Source organism: Vulpes lagopus, chromosome 1 (assembly GCF_018345385.1).
Source record: "Vulpes lagopus strain Blue_001 chromosome 1, ASM1834538v1, whole genome shotgun sequence".
Lineage (NCBI taxonomy): Eukaryota > Metazoa > Chordata > Mammalia > Carnivora > Canidae > Vulpes > Vulpes lagopus.
In genome coordinates, this window is record NC_054824.1 from 121,337,824 (window position 1) to 121,359,242 (window position 21,419).

Below are 21,419 nucleotides of genomic sequence, written 5' to 3' on the forward strand. Positions count from 1 at the left end.
TAACCCAAAAGCCACAAGACTAAAACAAAACCAAGGAAGTAGATGGGAGTATATATCGTCCACAGGTCTTTTCCTATGGAACATTCACACAGTGTGACAACTGAACAAAGGGGCTAGGAACAAGCCATGAAGGAGATGCCCTATCGGCCCTCTGGATCAGCTGCTCAACACTCATTCAATTTTGCTTGCTAAATATGGAGAATCTGGTAGCAATATTTTAAATTTGAATAAATTAGAGCACAAGTCAGGAGACAGTGGTTCACGCCCTTAGTCTGCCATTTACCAGCTATGTGACTTTGGGACAAACTTGAGCCTTAGTATCCTTAATTTCCTGCAAAACAGGAAACACAGCATCCCATGTATCTTAAAGCAGTCCTGTGATGTTAAAACGAGACCAGATGTGTCCTAGCAATGGAGTACTATGCACAAATTAGGTAAATTTTTTTTGTAGTTTCTTGTAATCTAAAATATCACTCTGAAAAAGTTTTGAGATAACTTACATACCATAAAATTTACCCTTTTCAAGTATACAGTTGAATGTTTTTTGTAACAACCAGGTAACTCCCCCCTATTTTCTCCAGCTTCCTCTTGTCTACTTGGTAAGCATTAATTCACCCTCCAAAGATCAGCTCAAAAATTGACTCCCCATAATGTTTTGTTCTTCCCTTTGTTAAGAGTACATTTTGCACTATATTGTAATTTTATGTATTCACCCTTCTTCCTGTCAACTATGAACGAGTCAGGGACAGAGACTACTAACATTTACACAGCACTTTACAGTTTCTGGATTGCTTTCTGTACAGGTAGTACTGTTGGTCTATTTTTGTACCTACACTGTGCCCACAGCAACCACTTTATATTTATGAAACTAGTGAATGGCAGGAACTTGAGTTCCTCTCTGGCCTAAGGGACAATAAGATAAAGAACAAACATGAAAACTTCCCTCTCAAATCCTCCAACGGCACACTTGCACCAGAAACAGGTTTGGGTGGAATGTAAAAAACAAAACAAATGCGAAACAGATTTTTTCTTTTTCCCCCTAAGTTTTCTTGCCAAAGCGAATATTCTAAAGACTGAAAATAAGAGGCATAAGTCCAAGCAAAGAAAAATTTATTGGGCCACAGTTGATTATCATCACCCAGAAAGCAATGCAATTCCGGTTTCAACTAGCTTCTGAATCCTTCCATCCTATCCCTACACCTAAACCTATGGAGATCCAATGATCTGATGACTCAGAAAAGAGAGTCCTGGCCCTATTGGAAATGGTAAAATACAGTTCTTGCCCTCAAGGAGCCTACAACCTGCTACTTCAATTCAAGCAATACTTTGCTCTTTCCATGTGCACTGTGAGAAGTAGGCATAGATGTTAACCTGATCTTCCAGAGGAGGAGACAGAGGCTCCAGGGGATCACTGGCCTACCCAAGATCACTCTTGGTGAGAGGAAGAGCCCAGACCCACACCCAGGTAAAAGCTGCTGCTGCAGTATAAACACTGACTTAGAGCCTCAGAGAGAAGGCATTTTAGTTGGGGAATAGGATAACAAATGCCCTGGATGATGTAGCATTTGAACTGGGCCCTTGGAAGACAGGCAGAGTTTTGATAGCAAGTAGTTTATTTGGCTGGAGAGCTTATGCCTTTGACAGAGCTGTGGGTGACAGGGCAGAAAGGGGTGCCCACGATCAGAGATGGCCTAACCCTGGCTTCTGCAGTAGATACTGTGTCATCCTTAAAACACCCTAAAAGACTCCCTTTTGGGAGGAGGGGAGGGTGGGGAAGGGTTACCCAGGAAAAGAGAGATCATACTGTCTTCAGACCAGAGGGATTCTTTGTTCTGGGTAACATGACAAACACTGAAGCAATACAAAGACCTATTCAGCAAGTCGTTTTCTTTCTGCCCACTCGCTAAAATAAAAACCTCATTTTCCCTTGATTACTTATGTTAATTAGATATCCCAGCATCAATCAAGGAGTAGGAGAGACTGGAAAAGATTAACCATCTGAAATTGGGGCGAATATGGGTTTTCTTCAGTGCTCTCTGGTCAGAAGATTAAACCGTTGTCGATCTCTTCAGGAAAAACCATTTTAATGGTTTATTTTCTACCTAGGCCTCACTATGTTTCAAGTTCTCAAGAAAAAGCTTGCAAAAATTACAGACAGGGGAGAGAGATATATATGATTTCTCAAAACCACACACATTATTTGGATGACCACAGGGTTTAAGATTTTTATTTATTTATTAATGAGAGACACCCAGAGAGCGAGAGAGAGCGCGGCAGAGAGAGAAGCAGGCTCCATGCAGGGAGCCTGATGCGGGACCTGATCCTGGGTCTCCAGGATCACGCCCTGGGCCAAAGGCGGCGCTAAACTGCTGAGCTACCCGGGCTGCCCAACCACAGGGTTTAAAAGCCGTGCAGTCTAGTGTTATTTCATCATCTGTAAAAACTAAGAATTAAGAAAGGCAAAAATCCCCTCAAAATGTCTATCAGACCTTACCAAGGACAACTATGTCTGCTAATTCTGTGACAGAACTTCCTGAGTGCTCACACTGAACCCAGACAAGGTGCTATCACTGGTTAAGAATTCTAAAAGCAAACCTCTCTCCTTACCCCCCTAGTCTGTTCAGGGATATTGGTAGCTTCTGGCCACAGAGGAAGCTAATTTGTAAAATAAAGGAATATTTCCAGTTAAGATTTACAGACCCTCCAAGGCATTTTGCAAGAGACTCATGATGAACTTCTGACCTGTCTTAAAGTCCTAGGAGGAAAAGCACTCAGCCATCCGTCTTGATATTACCTTGAGGTAAAAGGATTTCAGAGGTAAGTTAAAGTCACTTACCAATGTGAAGCCTGCCTACTAGATCCTGACCTAAAACTCCAGGCAAACTGAATAGCCGTATTTTCTTTAAGGCACAGAATTGCTACTGTTTCTTGAGTTTTTTACTACAGTGATATGATCTCTCTATGTATCATGTTCCCTAATAACCCCAATAATCCTACAAGCTATTGTCTTCAAAAAACAAAACAAAACCCTAATGCTTGAGAGAGCAACGTCCCCAAAGCAAGAGCTAGTGATAGTCCATCCACTGACCCCATTCCAAACCACCTCCCTGCCCTTCTCTGCCTCCTCTCCAACCAGGCACCAGAGATACGCTCTTCCACAAGCCCACACATCTAGGGATCCCCTCCACATACACAAAGGAGGGAGCCACAGCTCTTCTCTTGGTTCTTGGACCCTTACTGGGTCAGCAAAACCTACCTGCTTCTGAGAACTACCCAGAAATTTAAGGAGGGGTTTTTCCTAATCCAGGGAAGCTCCTGAATCTGCTTTTCCCTGTGATTTACTACCTCCTTGTTACTGATACGTAGATGAGTGGGCACAAGGGCACAGGGTTCCCAGAGTTCCACTCTAACATCCTCATCTGGTTTAATCAACACTATATCCTTAGACTTTCTCCCTCCTCCCCCTACCCCTGCCTTCTGCTCAGGTTGTGATCCTGGGATACAGTCCTGCATCAGGCTCCCTGCAAGGAGTCTGTTTCTCCCTCTGCCTAGGTCTCTGCCTCTCTGTGTCTCTCATGAATAAATGAACAAAATCTTTAAAAATAAAACAGAACACTGCCGACGCAGTAATAGCAGTGAATGCAGCTGAGAGTTTGTGAATTTTCTCTGTTCAAAGAACCAGTTCCTAATTTCACTGAACCTTTCTCATCTTTTTAGTTTCTAATTCATTTATTTCTGCTCTGATCTTTATTAATCCCTTCTTTCTACTAATTTGGGGCTTTTCCCCCTAGGTCCTTTAGGTATAAAGTTGCAGTTGAGAATTTTCTTCTGTATTGAAGTAGGCCTGTATCACTATGAACTTTGCTCTAAGAACCCCTTTTGCTGTATTCCACGGATCATGGTAGGTCATATTTCTGTTTTAATTTGTCTCTAGATATTTTTAAATTTCTCCTTTGATTTTCTTCAATGACCCACTGATTGATCAGTAGCATGCTGTTTAATCTCCTTTTTGTGGGTTTTCCTATTTTCTTTTCGTAATTAACTTTTAGTTCCATACTAATGTGGTCGGAAAAGATGCTTGATATGGATTTCAACCTTCTTGAATTTATTGAGGCTTGTTTTGTGACCCAATGTGTGATTTATTCTGTAGAACATTCCATGTACACTTGAGAAGTAAATTGTGCTGCTTTTAGAGGGTGCGTGCTCTGTCTATATCCATTAAGTCCACCTGGTCTACTGTGTCATTTAAGACTCATGTTTCCCTGTTGACTTTTTTGTCTATTCATTGATGAAAGTGAGCTATTAAAACCTCTTACTACTGTTTTATTGCTTTCAATTTCTCCCTTTAGGTCTGTAAATATTTGTGTTATATATTTTGGTGCTCCAATGTTGGGTGCATCTATCATTATAAATGTTACATCTTCTTGCTGGATCTACCTCTTTACCATTATGTAATGAATGCTCTTGTGTTTTATTACAGTCTTTGTTTTAATGTCTATTTTGTCTGACATGAGTATAGTTACTTCAGTATTCTTTCAATTTCCATTTGTATGGAATATTTTCTCCCATCCCTTCCTCAGTCTGTGACTAGGAAAAAAAAGAGAGGGCTCAAAATCAGAAATAAAAGAGAAGTTACAACTAATATCACATAAAGGATCGTTAAGAGACTACTATGAACAATTACAAACCAACAAACTGAACAACTTAGAAGAAATGGGTAAATTCCTGGAAACACAGTCTCACAAGACTGAATGACGAAAAAATAGGAAATCTGAATGGACTGATTACTAGTAAGGAGAATGAAACAGAAATAAAAAATCTCAAAACAAACGTTCCAGGACCAGACAGCTTCACTGGCAAATTCCACCAAACATTAAAAGATTTAATACATACACTCAAAGTCTTCCAAAAATTGAAGAGGAGGAAAAGCTTTCAAACACATTTTATGAGGCCAGTGTTACTCTTATACCAAAACCAGACCAGGGCACTATTAAAAAAACAACAACCAACAGTCCAATATCCTTGATGAACACAGATGCAAAAATCCTCAACAAAATATTAGCACACCAAATCCAATAACATTTTAAAAAGATCATAAAACATGACTAGGTGAGATTTATTCTATGGATTCAAGGATGGTTCAACATCTGTAGATCTATTAGTGTGATATATCACATCAACAAGATGATAGGTAAGTAAGAACAGGATGCCTATTCTTGTCACTTTTGCTCAACATAACATTGGAAGTCCTAGTCATGGCAATTAGATAAAATAAATAAAAGGCATCCAAATCAGAAAGGAAAAAGTAAAACTCCCACTATTTGCAGATGACATGATACATGAATTCAGTAAATTGTAGGATATAAAATCAGTACGGAGAAATCTGTGGCATGTCTATACACTAACAATGAAACATCATAAAGAGAAATGAAGAAAACAATACCATTTACAATTACCTCAAAAAGAATAAAATATCTAGGAATAAATTTAACGAAGGAGGTGGAAATCATAAGACACTGATGAGGGGATCCCTGGGTGGCTCAGCGGTTTGGCGTTTGCCTTGGGCCCAGGGCGTGATCCTGGAGACCCGGGATCGGGTCCCGCATCAGGCTCCCTGCATGGAGCCTGCTTCTCCCTCTGCCTGTGTCTCTGCCTCTCTCTCTCTCTCGGTCTCTCTCTGTGTCTCTCATGAATAAATCATAAAATAAAATCTTTAAAAAAAAATAAGACACTGATGAAAGAAGCTGAAGAAGACACAAAGGAATGGAAAAATAATCTGTGCTCATGAATTGGAAGAATATTATTAAAATATCTATACTACTGAAAGCAATCTACAGATTCAATGAAATACCTATCAAAATTCCATTGGCATTCCTGTCCTTTACAGAACAGGAACAAATAATTGTAAAATTTATATGGAGCCAGAAAAGATACTGAAAAGCCAAAGCAATCTTAAAGAACAACGCTGGAGATCTCACACTCCCTCATTTCATACTATGTTACAAATCTATAGTAATCAAAATAGCACGGTATTGGTATAAGACACAAAGATCAATGGAACAGAACTGAGAGCCCAGAAATGAACCCACACAGGTAAGGACAATTAATCCACAACAAATGAGCCAAGCATGTACAATAGAGAAAGGATAGTCTTGTCAATAACTTGGTGTTGGGAAAACTGGACAACCACATACAAAAGTATGAAACTGGACCACTATCTTACACAATTCACAAAAATGATCTCAAAATGGATTAAAGACTTGAATGGAAGACTGGAAACCATAAAATTCCTAGACGAAAACATAGGCGGTAATCTGCTGGACATCAGTCTTAGTGATGTCTTTGGGGATCTGACTCCAAAAACAAGAGAGACAAAAAGAAAGCTAAAGAGGAGGGACTAGGGCAGCCCCGGTGGCGCAGCGGTTTAGTGCCGCCTGCAGCCCGGGGCGTGATCCTGGAGACCCTGGATCGAGTCCCACGTCAGGCTCTCTCTGCATGGTGCCTGCTTCTCCCTCTGCCTGTGTCTCTGCCTCTCTCTCTATCTCTGCGTCTCTATGAATAAATAAATAAAATATTTAAAAAAAAATAAAGAGGAGGGACTACACCAAACCAAAAAGTATCTGCACAGCAAAGGAAACTATCAACAAAATGAAAAGGCAACCTACTGAATGGGAGAACATATTTGCAAGCCATATACCTGATAAAGAGTTAATATTCAAGATATAGAAAGAACTCCTACAACTCAACACCAACAAAAACCCAATTAAAAAATGGGCAGACGATCTGAACAGACATTTCCGCAAAGACATACAGGTGGCACATAAGACATACAACAGCCACATGAAAAGACACTCAAGATCACTATTAGGGAAATGCAAATAAAAATCACAACGAGGTATCACCTCACCTGTTACAATGGATGTTATCAAAGAGACAAGAAATGACAAGTGTTGGTGAGGATGTGGAGAAAGGGAAACCCTTGTACGCTGTTGGTGGGATTGTAAATTGCTACAACCATTGTGGAAAACACTATGTGGTTCCTCAGAGAATTAAGAATAGAAATACCGGGGTAGCCTGGGTGGCTCAGTGGTTTAGCACCGCCATCAGCACAGGGCATGATCCTGGAGTCCTGGGATCGAGTCCCACGTCAGTCTCCCTGCATGGAGCCTGCTTCTCCCTCTGCCTGTGTCCCTGCCTCTCTCTCTCTCTCTCTCATGAATAAATAAATAAAATATAAAAAAAAAAAGAAGAACAGAAATACCATATGACCCAGCCATTCTACCTCTGATTATTTACCCGAAGAAAATGAAAACACCAATGCGAAAAGATACATGCACCCCCTACATTCACAACAGCATTATTCACAACAATCAAAATATGTAAACAACCTAAATGTCCACTGACAGATGAATAAGATGTGATATGTAATGGAATACTACTCAGCCATAAAAAAGAATGAAATCCTGCCATTTGCCACATGGATGGACCTTGAGGAGATCATGCTAAGCAAAATACGTCAGATGGAGAAAGACAAATACCCAGTGACTTCACTGATACATGGAATCTAACAAACCAAGCCAAGCCAAGCCAAACCAAACTCACAGATACAGATAACAGACTAGCTGTTACCAGAGGCGAAGGAGGTTGGGGATTGGGGAAAATGGGTGAAGGGTCAACTGTATGGTGATGAGTAACAGACTCGTGGTGATCACTCTGCAGTGTAAACAGATGTTAAATTATAAAGCTGTGCACCTGAAACTTATGTAATAACAACAACAACAAAAATAAATAGCAGTGAGGCATTCATGTCCTAGGAAAAACTAATCCAGGGAGTGAGGCCACTGAGTTCCAGGCCCCATTCTGTAGCTACCTCATATGGTGACAAGGGGAAACTCAACCATCCTCTGCTGGGCCTCAGTTTCTAAAGATGTAAAAGAGAGTTAAGAATAAGTTAACTTGCACTCCCGAGAAGACCAAGCTTAGTCGCTTAGGGCTGTTTCAATCTGGTGTTTGACGATTTGTCTCCTTTCTTTACCTCCCCTCCCACCTCGTCTTCAGGGGAGAAGGGGACATAAAGTGGTCGAGTACCCTAAACGAATTCATAGAGTTCGTAGACCTATAGCAGGATTTTTTTAAAGCCGGTTAAATAAATAAGTCCCCCCCCCCCCCACCCACTTTCGTCCTTGCCTCTGATTCCACATCCTAAACCCAGAAATTAGGTGACCACAGCTGAAAGGAGCTCAGAGGAGGTCAAACAAGCTGCTCCCAGTTGCCACCTCTTCCAGACGACAGGGAAGAGTCCACCGGAGCGGGGCTGGGGGGCGCCAGGGGCTCCATCGCGGGACCAACTTCCCCAGGACCGGCTGGACCCGCGCCCGCCCCGCCCCGCGGCCCCGCCGGGCGCCCCCCGCAGCCCCCACGGGTCGCGGGCGCCCGCTCACCTGCGCGGGGCAGAGCAGCAGCAGGAGGAGGCCGACGGCTGGGCGGCGGGCGGTCATGCTGCGGCGGAGCCGGACTGCGGACAGCGGACTGCGGACAGCGGACAGCGGCGGGGCTCGGCTCGGCTCGGCTCGGCTCGGCTCGTTCCGCGTCGGCGCCGCGGCGTGGCTCAGGATCCCGGGCCCACGGAGGGAGGGCACAGACGCCGGCGGCCGGCGGCCCGCGCAGGTCAGGAAAGAGGAAGGCGGCGTCGGCTCCGCCCCTTTCTGGGCGGGGCCTCTGCCGGGCCGCCCGGCACCCGTTCTGGGGCGGGGCCGACCCGCGGAGGGGCGGGGCCTGCCGGGGAGGGGGCGGGGCCTGCCGGGGAGGGGGCGGGGCCTGCCGGGGAGGGGGCGGGGCCGGCCTGGCCAGCGCGGTCTGGGCCGGGGTCCTCCGCGGTCCCCGCCGTACTTTTCGGGCTCCTGCAGCCCTGGGGGTGCGACGTGGCTTAGGGATCCCAGACCCGGGCAGCCGAACATCTGGGATCCGGCCAAGGAGGATAATTTTGGAGTTGTGTGGTTTCGATGTTTTATCTCTTCCCCCCCCCCCTTTTCTGTTTTCTTGGTTGGGGACGGCGGTTTTAGCAAATGGGAGCGTTTGGAGACTTTTCCCAATTTCGATCCCACTGCTCAGCGGAATGTGTATTTCGGCCCCCATGAGCACACTGGAACAAATTCTCCGCACCAGACTCAGCCAGCAAAAAAAAAAAAAAAAAAAAAAAAAAATCCGTGCCCGGGCTTCAGCCACGCCGGGGGCGGTGCCGCGCGGTGGCCTGACCGTGTTGTGATGCGGCAGCGCGAGGGGCGGAGCGCGGCTGTGTTAGATGCTCCCGAGCCAACCAATCTCCGCTGGGCGGCCGCTCAGCCCACGTCCCGAAAAGGGCTAGAACTACGCCACCTGCTGGCTGAGCTGCGCGGAGCGTGGCTTTGGACCGGTTCGCGGGAGAGGACCTCCCCTCCAGCCCTCCAGCCCTCCAGCCCTCCAGCCCTCCAGCCCTCCAGCCCTCCAGCCCCCCTCCCTGCCTCCCCGCCTCCCGCAAGGCTGACCCAGAAGTGGGACCAGAATCCATTTTTAATTCCTAGGTGAAGTCAGGTGTAACAAAGAAAAAGAAGCCTCTTCATTTTGAGCCTTACACTTGTTACCTTTTTTTGCTCTTGCAATTATTTTTATTATATGCATATCTAGTTAACATTTCCTCTGAGATTTCAGTTATTGAAACCACTCGAAAGCATCAGTCACTATCATTTTAAGTCAAGAAAAAGTCAGTAAGGATCTCTTTTCCCAATGTGGAAGCCAATTTACAATGAAAAGACCAAATATCTATCTGTAGCAATGATCAAACCCAGTCCTAGGCAGGACCACGATGCGGGTGATATTCCTAGCGCCGCTGTAAGGTCTGCTTTGGTTACAGTCTTGCCTGCCCACTCCCTCAGCCCTGGGATGTCCATCTGGCCGACTGGGCGTTGAAGCTATAGGGATTTCCTCCAGACCTTCAGTCCTAGATCTTACATGAGGGCCTGCTGTGTGCGAGATCTCCCACCCCTGGTGATTGATTTGAGATTCATTTGAGTGTGCGTTAGTTCCTTAGTTCTGCAGGGACTCAAACCTTTGTCACTGAACCAGCAGTATTGGGCATCACAGGGAGCTTGTTAGAACTGCAAATTGGAGATTCCATCCTAGACCCACCTAATGAGAAACTCGGATGAGCCAGCTCTTTGGGTTTTAATAAGCCCTTCAAGTGGTTCCAATGCACACTCAAATTCTAAACTGATTAGTTACCTTTCTAATTTTAGCAAAGTCCTAATGGAAAAAAGAAAAAAAAGAGCCTTTATTAAATAATTAACTTGAGTAAAGTAAATATGAGACATTTCTGGGATGGGCAGAAATTTTGTTGTCCCACAAATGATGTCCACTATTCACGAAAATAATAACAAAAAGACATGTGGCCTTTTTTTTTTTTTTTTGAACGACTTCAACAATACCCAAATGCCTGGGAAATATTTTAAAAATAAACTGTCATATTTCTAAGAGAAATGTGGGGGGTTTTGCTGATAACAAAGTAATTTATGCTGATAGTAGAAACTTTGAAAATACACAAAAGTTTAGGGACAGAAAAAAAATCATTTATAATTCCATCATGGCGTGGCCTGTGATCCTGGAGACCCAGGATGGAGTCCCACGTCGGGCTCCCTGCATGGAGCCTGCTTGTCCCTCTGCCTGTGTCTCTTGTCTCTCTCTCTGTCTCTATCTCTGAATAAATAAATAAATAAATAAATAAATAAATAAATAAATAAATAATCTTTAAAAAAAAATCCATCATGGGTAATCAGCCACACTGTGGTGTATTTTTTCTATGAAAATTGTTTTGGGCACCTGATGGCTCAGTGGTTGAAGGTCTGACTTTGGCTCAGGTGGTGATCCCAGGGTTATGGGATTGAATCCCGCATTAGGCTCCCCACAGGGAGCCTGCTTCTCCCTCTGCCTATGTCTCTGCCTCTCTCTCTCTCTCTGTGACTCTCATGAATGAATAAATAAAATCTTAAAAGAAACAGAAAATTGTTTTGGGACTCCTGGGTGCCTCAGCGGTTGAGCATCTGCCTTCAGCTCAGGATGTGATACCAGAGTCCTGGGATGGAGTCCCACATCAGGCTCCTTGCAAGGAGCCTGCTTCTCCCTCTGCCTGTGTCTCTGCTTCTCTCTCTGTGTCTCTCATGAATAAATAAACAAAATCTCAAAAAAAAAAAAAAAAGTTTTAACATGGTTGAGATCCCAAGAGAGACTTTTTGTTTGTTTAGGTGATGTTTAATACCATCATCATTATAAACCATTGAACATTGACTGCATAATAATAAAGGAGAAAATAAGAGGGAAATATTAGAAATACATCTTTATAAATATGCAGAAACATCTTTGGAAGACTGCATTTGAAAGCATATATGAATATAATACATGGAGTTTTAAAATAAGTAGGACATATTGTACACAGTTTGAAGCTTGCTTTTTTTATTTTTTCTATTTAGCAATATGCTTTTACCACCTCACTACTTTTACTAGCTCCGTAGGATTTCATTATGTATATATAACATTTCTGAAGCCAGAGTGATGGAGGCCAGTCTCAGAGTAATATGTAAGTCAGTAAAATATAGTTCATCAACCAGCAATATTTCAAAATAACTCAAGTCTCAAATTACATTTCTGGTATATATGAAGAAAGGTTTGTATAGTTCCAGTAATAGTGCAAAAATCCACTTTTTCTTCCATATGGTTCTTCACATTCCTAAGCTTGTCTGGATTCCACAAGGCATTGAATTTTTCTATGTCCTCTGCTTTACTCATGATACTGTATCACAAAAGTCTAAAAGCTATTGAATATTTACTATAGGGAGGGAGATGGGAAAGTTGACCCAAAACAAAATTCTCTTTACCTAAAAGTTGGAAGAGGAAGTCTAGAAATACTCATATTTATTTATTTTTATTTTTTTTAAATACTCATATTTAATAGTTTTGATTCATTACATAATCAATATCCTTTTGGACATTTGGTTGATCACTTTGGTTACTGCAATAATGCAATGAACATCTTTGTGCCTCAGTCCTTGCAATTATGTACATATAGAACTGTTGGAGAAACATCATTGGCTCAAAGGAAATGTACATTTTAATTTTCATTCTGGCTAAATTGCCCTCAAAAGAGATTGCAATTTACTCCTTTTGCTAGCAACCTATGGAAGTGCCTGATTCCCACCTCCTTAGCAATACTTTACTTTGCCATTCTTATAGGTGAAAAATGGCATCTGTGATTTTACTAATTTCATTTCTTTTTAAAAAGGCTTTACTTTTTTTTAAAGGCTTTATTTATTTGAGACAGAGAAAGAGATAAAGAGAGAGTGCATGAGTGAAGGGGGAGGGGTAGAGGGAGAGAGAGAGACTCCTCACTGAGCAGGGAGCCCAATGTGGGGCTTTATCCCAATTTCTGGAGATCATTACCTGAGTGGAAGGAAGATGCTTAACTAACTGAGCCATCCAGGCACACGTACTCATTTTATTTCTTATTTTTAAAAATTGTGATGCTTGGATTTGTATTTTATTAATTATAAGAGAGATTATAAAAGATATTAATTATAAGTGAGATTAAGAATCTTCTTACATTTATAATGATTTCTTTTTTCTGTGTTTATTTTTTATTTCCTTTTTCATTCTGACTTGTAAAAGCTCTCTATTTTTTTAAAAAAGATTTTATTATTTATTCATGAGAAACACAGAGGGAGAGAGGCAGAGATACAGGTAGAGGGAGAAGCAGGCTCCCTGAGGGGAGCACGATATGGGATTCCATCAAGGGACCCTGCGATCACGACCCGAACCAAAGGCAGATGCTCAACCGCTGAGCCACCCAGGCATCCAAAAGCTCTCTATTTATTAAGAAAATTAACCTATTTGTCTAGCATATATGTGGCACGTACTTTTACTAATTTACTAGTTTGTAGGATCATAAAAAATTATTCCACATTTTCCTCTAGAGTTTTAATGATTCCAAGGAAATCATGATCTGGAATTATTTTGGTGCAAGGAGTGATGTAAGGATCCAGTTCCCCTCCACCCCACAAAGCCTAGATAATTACAGGGATACCTGCTCTTGTTAAAGTTATCGTTGGTTTTTGTGTTGCCAAATCTAATTAATGATAACCCCTTTGCTGTCATCTCACTTGACCTCTTAGTGTATTCAGCCTAGATGATCACACTATCCTCCATAAAACATGTTCTTTAACCTCTTGTGGGTTACCTCATTGACTAAGCATTGACTGTACCTCATCTTCTAGACTCGAGATGCATTTTGAGCAGTATATTCATGTTAATAAAATTTTATTACACCAAAATACCTTTGAATCCTTCCAGTATAGAAACTTTTTTTTTCCTGCTGGCTTGGAAACTTCAAAGTAGGCTGTGATACAAGTGGGCAAAGAATAAGAATGACTAACAATGGCACAGATTGTGAACTTGCCTGGTTTCGAATTTAAAGGCTGAAGTCCAATAATAGGAAATGAAGACAGAGCTGAGCATTTGGGGTACAAGGATGCAACTGACTTCACCTGGTGATGTCTGAGCCGATTGCTGATGGATCCAGTCTTTCTTTGCTTACTTTTTTCACTTTTCCCTTTGTATTAGCTCAGGCTGCCAGAACAAAATGCTATAGACTGGGTGGCTTAAACAACAGGAATTTATAGCTCACAGTTTTGGAGACTGAGAAGTAGAAGTTCAAGGTGCTGGCCAGTTAGGTTTCTGATGGGACCTCTTGGCTTGTAGACAGCGGCCTTCTGACAAAGTGCTCATATGGGTCTTTCCTTGGTACGTGTGTCTGGAGAGAGAGAAATCTCTCTCTTCCTCTTTATATAAAGGCATCAATCCTTTTGGATTAAAGCCACACCCTATGACCCTGTTTAGCCTAATGACCTTCTAAAAGCCCTGTCTCTAAATGTGGTTACACTGGGGATTAGGGCTTCAATGGATGGATCTGGAGAGGCACAATTCAGCCTATAGCATCCTTCCTTTTGCTCAGGGCTGCATTATGACTTTTGTGGGCCTAGGCACCTTTGCTTTTGGGTGTCACTTCCTCCTTCCACAACAACCACTTAAAAGTAACATTTTACAACTGCATTGGCAGAAAGACAAATGTAATACAGGCTGGCTTCATTATTACATATTCATTATTATTACATTCTTATATTTCTTCTAATTTTAAAAGAAATATAAATTAAAACATTTAATGTGAACTTAAATGTATGTATCAGGGGCTCTAGGCACTGTGTCCGCTGGGCCTGCTGGAGAAGTGCCTGTTTTTGCTGCTAATGTCATAGAACGCCCTGTAGCATTCACAGACATTGTAAGTTTTGCTGATGGACTGCCTGAAAAAAAAAGGGGGGGGTCCAGGACCAGTGGCTAGAACTAGTGCTAAAAGAAACATCAGGCTATGCTTTGCCATGTTCTACTGATCACACAGACCAGTTCTGATATAGTGCAGGAGGAGAACTACATAAGCACAAGAATACGAGAGGAGGAGAGCATAGGAGGCCTTCTTGGGGGCTGGTTGCCCCAGATGCATGTAGCTACCACCCAAGGGAAGGCTCTGGAAAATTTTTAGCAGTGCAAAGCTATCCTTGGGCCTTATCCCAGTCCATATCATCCCCCTCCTCCAACCATGAGGTAGCCACAATTCTGACATCTCTCACTATCAATTGGTTTTGCCAGTTCTTGAACTTTATGTAAATGGAGTCATACCCTCTGTGTCTGGTTTCTTTCACTTGACATTGTCAGATGTGTGGGTATGAGACTCATCCATATTGCTCAGAGCACTAATTCACCCTTTTTATTGCTGAATAGTATTCCATGGTATTAAAAATACCATGGCAGACATTTGGGTTGTTTCAAGTTTAAGCTGTTATAAATAAACTTGCTATGAATATATCTTCTGTTTGAAATGTGCACTCAGTTCTTTTGGATTCTGCAATAGACTTTCAAAACTCCATACTTAAGCAAGCCAAATTTTATAGACATCCTTATTTAAAACAGCTGACAGCCATAACTCATGACTTTGGTGCCAGTGGTTATGGCTGACTCAGAAAGGGGAGATTGTGGGTCAGACTTATGGTAAAACATTCCCCCTAGTAAGGATGGTTGAGTTGCTGATCAATCTAGCCGTGGGTTGCATGTGACTTCAACTTGGAGAGGATGCTATCAATGTGGTAATAACTTGAAACTTGGCTGTCAGTGCCTCACACAGGTATTCCCTTCTCTGTAGGACTCAGTCACAGGACACAATTTCCTTTGCTTGAGGTTTATTGGGTCTAATTTTGCCTAAAATAGAGAGTCCAATTCCTATAAACTGAAAACTTTCTTTGTATGGCTATTCTTAAAAGTTCAACTAAGGGAAGTGTGAGCAATAGCAGCATTTCCTTTGTTAAAAATCAGAGCGTGAAATCCTAGTGAAGGGAAAACAGAAGACACCAGAGTGGGGAGGAGGAACTCTTTCTGTTCATGGAGATGAATCTGACAAGGCATCTAAGAACTGAAGATCTTTAATTAGCTTCCTTTAATTGTAAAATATGACTTCACTCACATTTTAAAGTCATCTTGAAGTATTGCTAAAAATAAGGGTGAGGGCACCAGGAAAAGATTCTAAGACTTTCTAGATCCACGAATGCATCAATGATGTCTCTGAGGGGTGAGTATAGTTGAAGAGTCTGGAGAAACACTTCTCCTTGTTGTGGTTTATCTCACTGTTTGGTATGGTTAGCAGACTAAAGATACAAGCTGAGCCATCACCCAGTGAAATGTGAAATAAACTATTCTAATTTTTTCTAGATAGCATATAACTTGTTTTTTGCCTATTGTTCTCCGTACTTTGAAGCATAGGTAAATACAAGAGCCTGAGATGATGCTGGACAATGGAATGAGAAATCCTGATATTATTAGCTCTGTTCACAGTGGAGAACCACCTAATTCTAATGCATGGTTTTTAGCATCTTGTCACAGTGAAATAACACTCACCAAACCAACTGACCAGCAGAGACAAATGTAGTTTCTCTTATTTTTCCAGGAAGTTCACAAACATTAACTCAGAGGCCCATTGGCACTGCACCTCACAGATCTTGCATCTCTATAGCATGACACAAAGTGCAGGAACACCCACATTTAATTGTGCTTTGCAGATACTACTTTTTTCTGTATTTTGTTTTTTACAAATTGAAGGTCTGTGGCAACCCTGCATCAAGCAAGTCTATTGGCACAATTTTTCCAACAGCATTTGCTCACTTTCTGTTTCTGTGCCACAATTTTGTAATGCTTGCATTATTTCAAACATTTTCATTATTATTCTGTTTGTTTGGTTCTTTTTTAAAAGATTTTATTTATTTATTCATGGGAGACACAGAGGGAAAGAGAGGCAGAGACACAGGCAGAGGGAGAGGCAGGCTCCATACAGGGAGCCCGATGCGGGACTCAATCCCGGGACCCCAGGATCATGCCCTGGGCTGAAAGCAGGTGTTAAACTGCTGAGCCACCTAGGGATCCCCCCCACCTATTATCCTGTTTGTTATGGTGATCTGCAGTCAGTGATCTTTGTCACTTGTGTGGGGGCACCAGGGATTGTTCTCATATGGGACAGTGAACCTACCTGATGGATGTCTTGTGTGTTCTGACATGCACCTACACACCCACCATTCTCTCATCCCACCTTGCTGCTGAGACACAATATTGAAATTAGGCCAATCAATAATCCTATAGTTGCCTCTTAGTGGTCAAGTGAAAGAAAATGTCACACATCTGTCACTTTAAACTAGAAATGATTAGCTAGAAATGATTACACTCAGTGAGGAAAGGATGTTAAAAACTGAGACAGGCTGAAAGTGAGGCCTCTTGTGCCAGTTAGCCAAGTTGTAAATGCAAAGGAAAAGTTTTTGAAGGAAATTAAAAGTGCTAACCTACTGAACACATGAATAATAAGAAAGTGAAACAGCCTATTGCTGAGACAGAAAAAGTCTGAGTGGTCTAGACAGATGATCAAATCAGCCACAACATCCCTTAAGCTGAAGTCTAATCCAGAGCAAGGCCCTGGCTCTCTTCAATTCTGTGAAGGCTGAGAGAGGTGAGGAAGCTGCAGGAGAAAAGTCTGAAGCTGGCAGAGGGGAGTTCATGAGGTTTAAGGAAAGAAGCCGTCTCCATAACATCAAAGTGCAAAATGAAGCAGCAAGTGCTGACAGAGAAGCTGCAGCCAGTGATCCAGAAGATCTAGGTAAAATCATTAATAAAGGTGGCTACACTAAACAACAGATTTTCAATATAGACGAAACAGCCTTCTGTTGGAAGAAAATGCCATCTAGACTTTCACAGCTAGAGAGAAGTCAATGCCTGGCTTCAAAGCTCCAGAGGACAGGCTGGCTCTCTTGTTAGGGGCTAATGCAGCTGGTGATTTTAGGTTGAAGCCACTGCTCCTTTGCCATCTGAAAATCCTAGGGCCCCTAAGAATTATACTAAATCTACTCTGTGCTCTATAAATGGAACAACAAAGCCTGGGATGATAGCACATGTGTTTAGGACATGGTTTACTGGATATTTTAAAGCCACTGTTGAGACCTACTGCTGAGAAGAAAAGATTCCTTTCAAAATATTACTGCTCGTTGACAATGCACCTGATAACCCAAGAGCTCTGATGGACTATGAGTTTGTCACTGACATGACCTCTGAGGCCCTGAACTCAGGAAACTCCTAAAAGCTTCTAACTATCAATTTCATCTTTTAGAAACTAGCCAACAAATTGCTGGAACAGGAAAAGAAACATTTGAGTAGATCCCAGGACTATCCCTGCTCAGATGAATCAGAAAGTGCCTGCAAAGCTACCTCAGCTCTGTCATCTTATTATAATGTTAAAATCTCCTCTGAATGTTTCTCCTGAGCCCTCATAGAATGGGCCTGCTCACCCCTGTTTGGAGGGTCATCCCACATGATTTCCTTGATTGTACAAATAAAGATGACTTAGTGAGGGAGCTAACTCACCAAGGAGGGGATGTACATCGGTTCAGTAATAAGATGAATGTGATTTTCTTTTTTTTTTTATTTTTTTTTTTTTTTTATTTTTTTTTATTTTTATTATTTTTTTTTTTAAAACATTCTTTTTTTTTTTTTTTTTAATTTATTTATGATAGTCACAGAGAGAGAGAGAGAGAGAGAGAGAGAGAGAGAGGCAGAGACACAGGCTGAGGAAGAAGCAGGCTCCATGCACCGGGAGCCTGATGTGGGATTCGATCCCGGGTCTCCAGGATCACGCCCTGGGCCAAAGGCAGGCGCCAAACCGTTGCGCCACCCAGGGATCCCTGAATGTGATTTTCATGTCTACTAACACAACATCCATTCTGCAGCCCATGGATCAAGGAGCAACTATGACTTTTAAGTCCAATTATTTAAGAAATACATTTCATAGCTGCCATAGATAGTGATTCCTCAGATGGAGCTGGGCAAAGTATATTGAAAAACGTCTGAAAAGAATTCACAACTATAAATGCCATTAAGAACATTTAAGATTCTTGGGAAGGGGTCAAAATATTAACATTAACAGGCTTCTGGAAGAAGTTGATTCCAAAGTGATGGATGACTTGGAGGGGTCCAGACTTCAGTGGAGGAAGTCCCTACAGATGTGGTGGAAAAAGCAAGAGAACTAGAATTAGGAGAGGAGCCTGAGGATGTGACTGAATGGCTGCAAGTTCATGATAAAACTTGACCGGATGAGGAGTTCCTTTTTATGGATGAACACAATGTGGTTTCTTGAGAAGGAATCTACTCCTGGTGAAGATGCTGTGGAGATTGTTGAAATGACAAGAAAGTATTTAGGATGTTACATAAATGTAGTTGATCGAGCAGCAGCAGGGCTTGAGAGGATCTACTCTAATTTTGAAAGAAGTTCTGTGGGCAAAATGTGGTCAAACAGCACTGCATGCTATAGAGAAATCATTTGTGAAAGAAAGAGTCATTCAGTGCAGCAAACTTCATTGTTGTCTTACTTTAAGATATTGCCACAGACACCCCGACCTTCAGCAACCACCACATGAATCAGCCGACAAGAACATGGAGGCAAGACCCTCCCCAGCAAAAAGATTATGACTTGCTGAAAGCTCAGAGGATGGTTAGCCTTTTTTATGGTTAGCGACAAAGTTGTGGGTTGTTTTTTTTTTAAAGATTTTATTTATTTATTCATGAGAGACACACACAGAGAGAGAGAGAGAGAGAGAGAGGCAGAGACACAGGCAGAGGGAGAAGCAGGCTCCATGCAGGGAGCCTGACGTGGGACTCGATCCCAGGTCTCCAGGATCACGCCCTGGGCGGAAGGCAGCGCCAAACCGCTGAGCCACCCAGGGATCCCCAACAAAGTGTTTTTTAATTAAGACATGTGCATTGTTTTTTAAGATGTAATGCTATTGCACACATCATAGACCACCATATAGTGTAAACATAGCTTTTATATGCATTGGGAAACAGAAAAATCCGTGTGACTGACTTTATTGTGATATTCACTTTATTGCCGCAGTCTGGAACTGGACCTAATCCCTGAGGTATGCCTGTACTTTCTTTCTCGGTGACAAAGCAGAGGCAATGCTTCCTGATAGATGCCAGCAGTTCCCAGAAAGTGTTAGGATCCGCTTCACAAAGACAATTCTACTAATCACAACTAGAATCATTTCCAGACGACCATTTATTTTAACATTAGCTCCAGGTCCTGACCAGTCAGATTCCTTATACTTTCCAACTCAGGGCTAGAGCTCTTTGATGACTCAACAAGCTCACCAAGGGCAAAGCTGTGAAGCAAAAGTAGTCTGGAATTTGTCAGCCCTTGCTACTTGGTCACACTTCATGGGGTTTGTTGCCCACCCCCCTTGCCTCCCTTGACTTCCTCCTCCCTTGATGTGTGTTTCACTCCTGCTCCTGTCCATTTCAACTTGTCTCTTTGGCTGAATTCACTTTGTCCTTCAAAATCGTGTCTCAGTTTTTTCCCCTCTCGCCAGAGTCTTCCTGGGGACGTCATTCATCCTATGACTTTCACCATCACTTCTATACATATGATGCCTGAAACGGTAATAACAATCTTGTCCTAAACATCAAGCTGCTGCTTCCAACTGCCTCCTGGAGTCTAGTTCACACATTATTTAGACTGAACCTGTTCAAATGCTCTCTCCCTGTCCCCACCCCAATTCCGCTTCCCTCTTTCTAACACAATTATTGTCACTATCCACCATGTAAACCTTGGTTGTGGAAAAGAATTAACATAGGAGACCTGAGACTGCTGACATTAAAAAGTTTTGTTTCTGAGATTGATCATTGGCTGGCATCTGAGGACTTGGCTACTAAACCATTCTCTACACTGATCTGAAGCTTTCCCTAAATGACAAGGGCTCACTGTGCCTAAACTATTTGTATACAACAATGTGGTTTATGCTGAATGTCTCATTTCCTTCTAAAAGTCTGGCATTTTGGTAAACATTAGGCAGAGGGTACCTATCTGACCAGCTCCCACTTCAAAGCCTGGATGAGGGGACTCCTGGGTGGCTCAGCGGTTTAGCGCCTGCCTTTGGCCCAGGGCGCAATCCTGGAGTCCTGGGATCGAGTCCCACGTCGGGCTCCTGGCATGGAGCCTGCTTCTCCCTCCTCCTGTGTCTCTACCTCTCTCTCTCTCTCTCTCTCTCTCTCTCTCTCTCTCTCTCTATCATAAATAAATGAATAAATAAATCTTTTTTAAAAAAAAGCCTACAGTTGTCAATGTTGCCACATCTTGTTGCAGAAGGAATTTGAGCTCATCCTGTGCAAATCTGCTGAAAGAAGACTCTTGGAAGCTTGCATCTGGTTTCCACCATCTTCACTCCATTTCTCTTTCCCTTTGCTAATTTTGCTGTATATCCTTTTGCTCTCATCTTAGCCATGGAAATGACCAGGTGATGACCTTTGCAAGTCTTTCTAGCAAATCACTCAATCTGGGGGAGGCCCTAAAGTCCCCTGACACATCTCAGTATAATCCTAACCCTCTTTTCCTTGCCCTCTATGTCAATTAATCACCAATTATCATTAGCTCTACCTCTAAATTTTAAATTTTTTTAAATTAAAAAATTATTTATCTATTTATTTTAAAGATTTTATTTATTTATTCATGAGAGACACAAAGAGAGAGGCAGAGACAGAGACAGAGGGAGAAGCAGGCTCCATGTAGGAAGCCAGCTGTGGGACTCCATCCCAGGTCTCTGAGATAATGCCCTGAGCCAAAGGCAGATGCTCAACTGCTGAGCCACCCAGGCATCCCAATTTATTTATTTATTTTATTTTTTTTATTATTTATTTTTTTTTCAATTTTTTTATTTTTAAAGTCATCTCTACAACCCAACATGGGACTCAAACTCAACCTGGAGATC

The 21,419-nt window shown here is 42.2% G+C and overlaps 1 protein-coding gene across 1 annotated transcript in view; it reads right to left on the minus strand.

Moving 5' to 3' along the window:
* Positions 1 to 8,664, minus strand: part of NPC1 (NPC intracellular cholesterol transporter 1) — a 52,706-nt gene extending 44,042 nt beyond the window's left edge. Inside the window, exon 1 of the mRNA XM_041737086.1 lies at positions 8,442 to 8,664. Coding sequence (XP_041593020.1) covers positions 8,442 to 8,498 — 57 coding nt within the window. The 5' untranslated portion in view covers positions 8,499 to 8,664. The remainder of the gene's footprint in view (positions 1 to 8,441) is intronic.
* Positions 8,665 to 21,419: the final 12,755 nt, after the last annotated feature.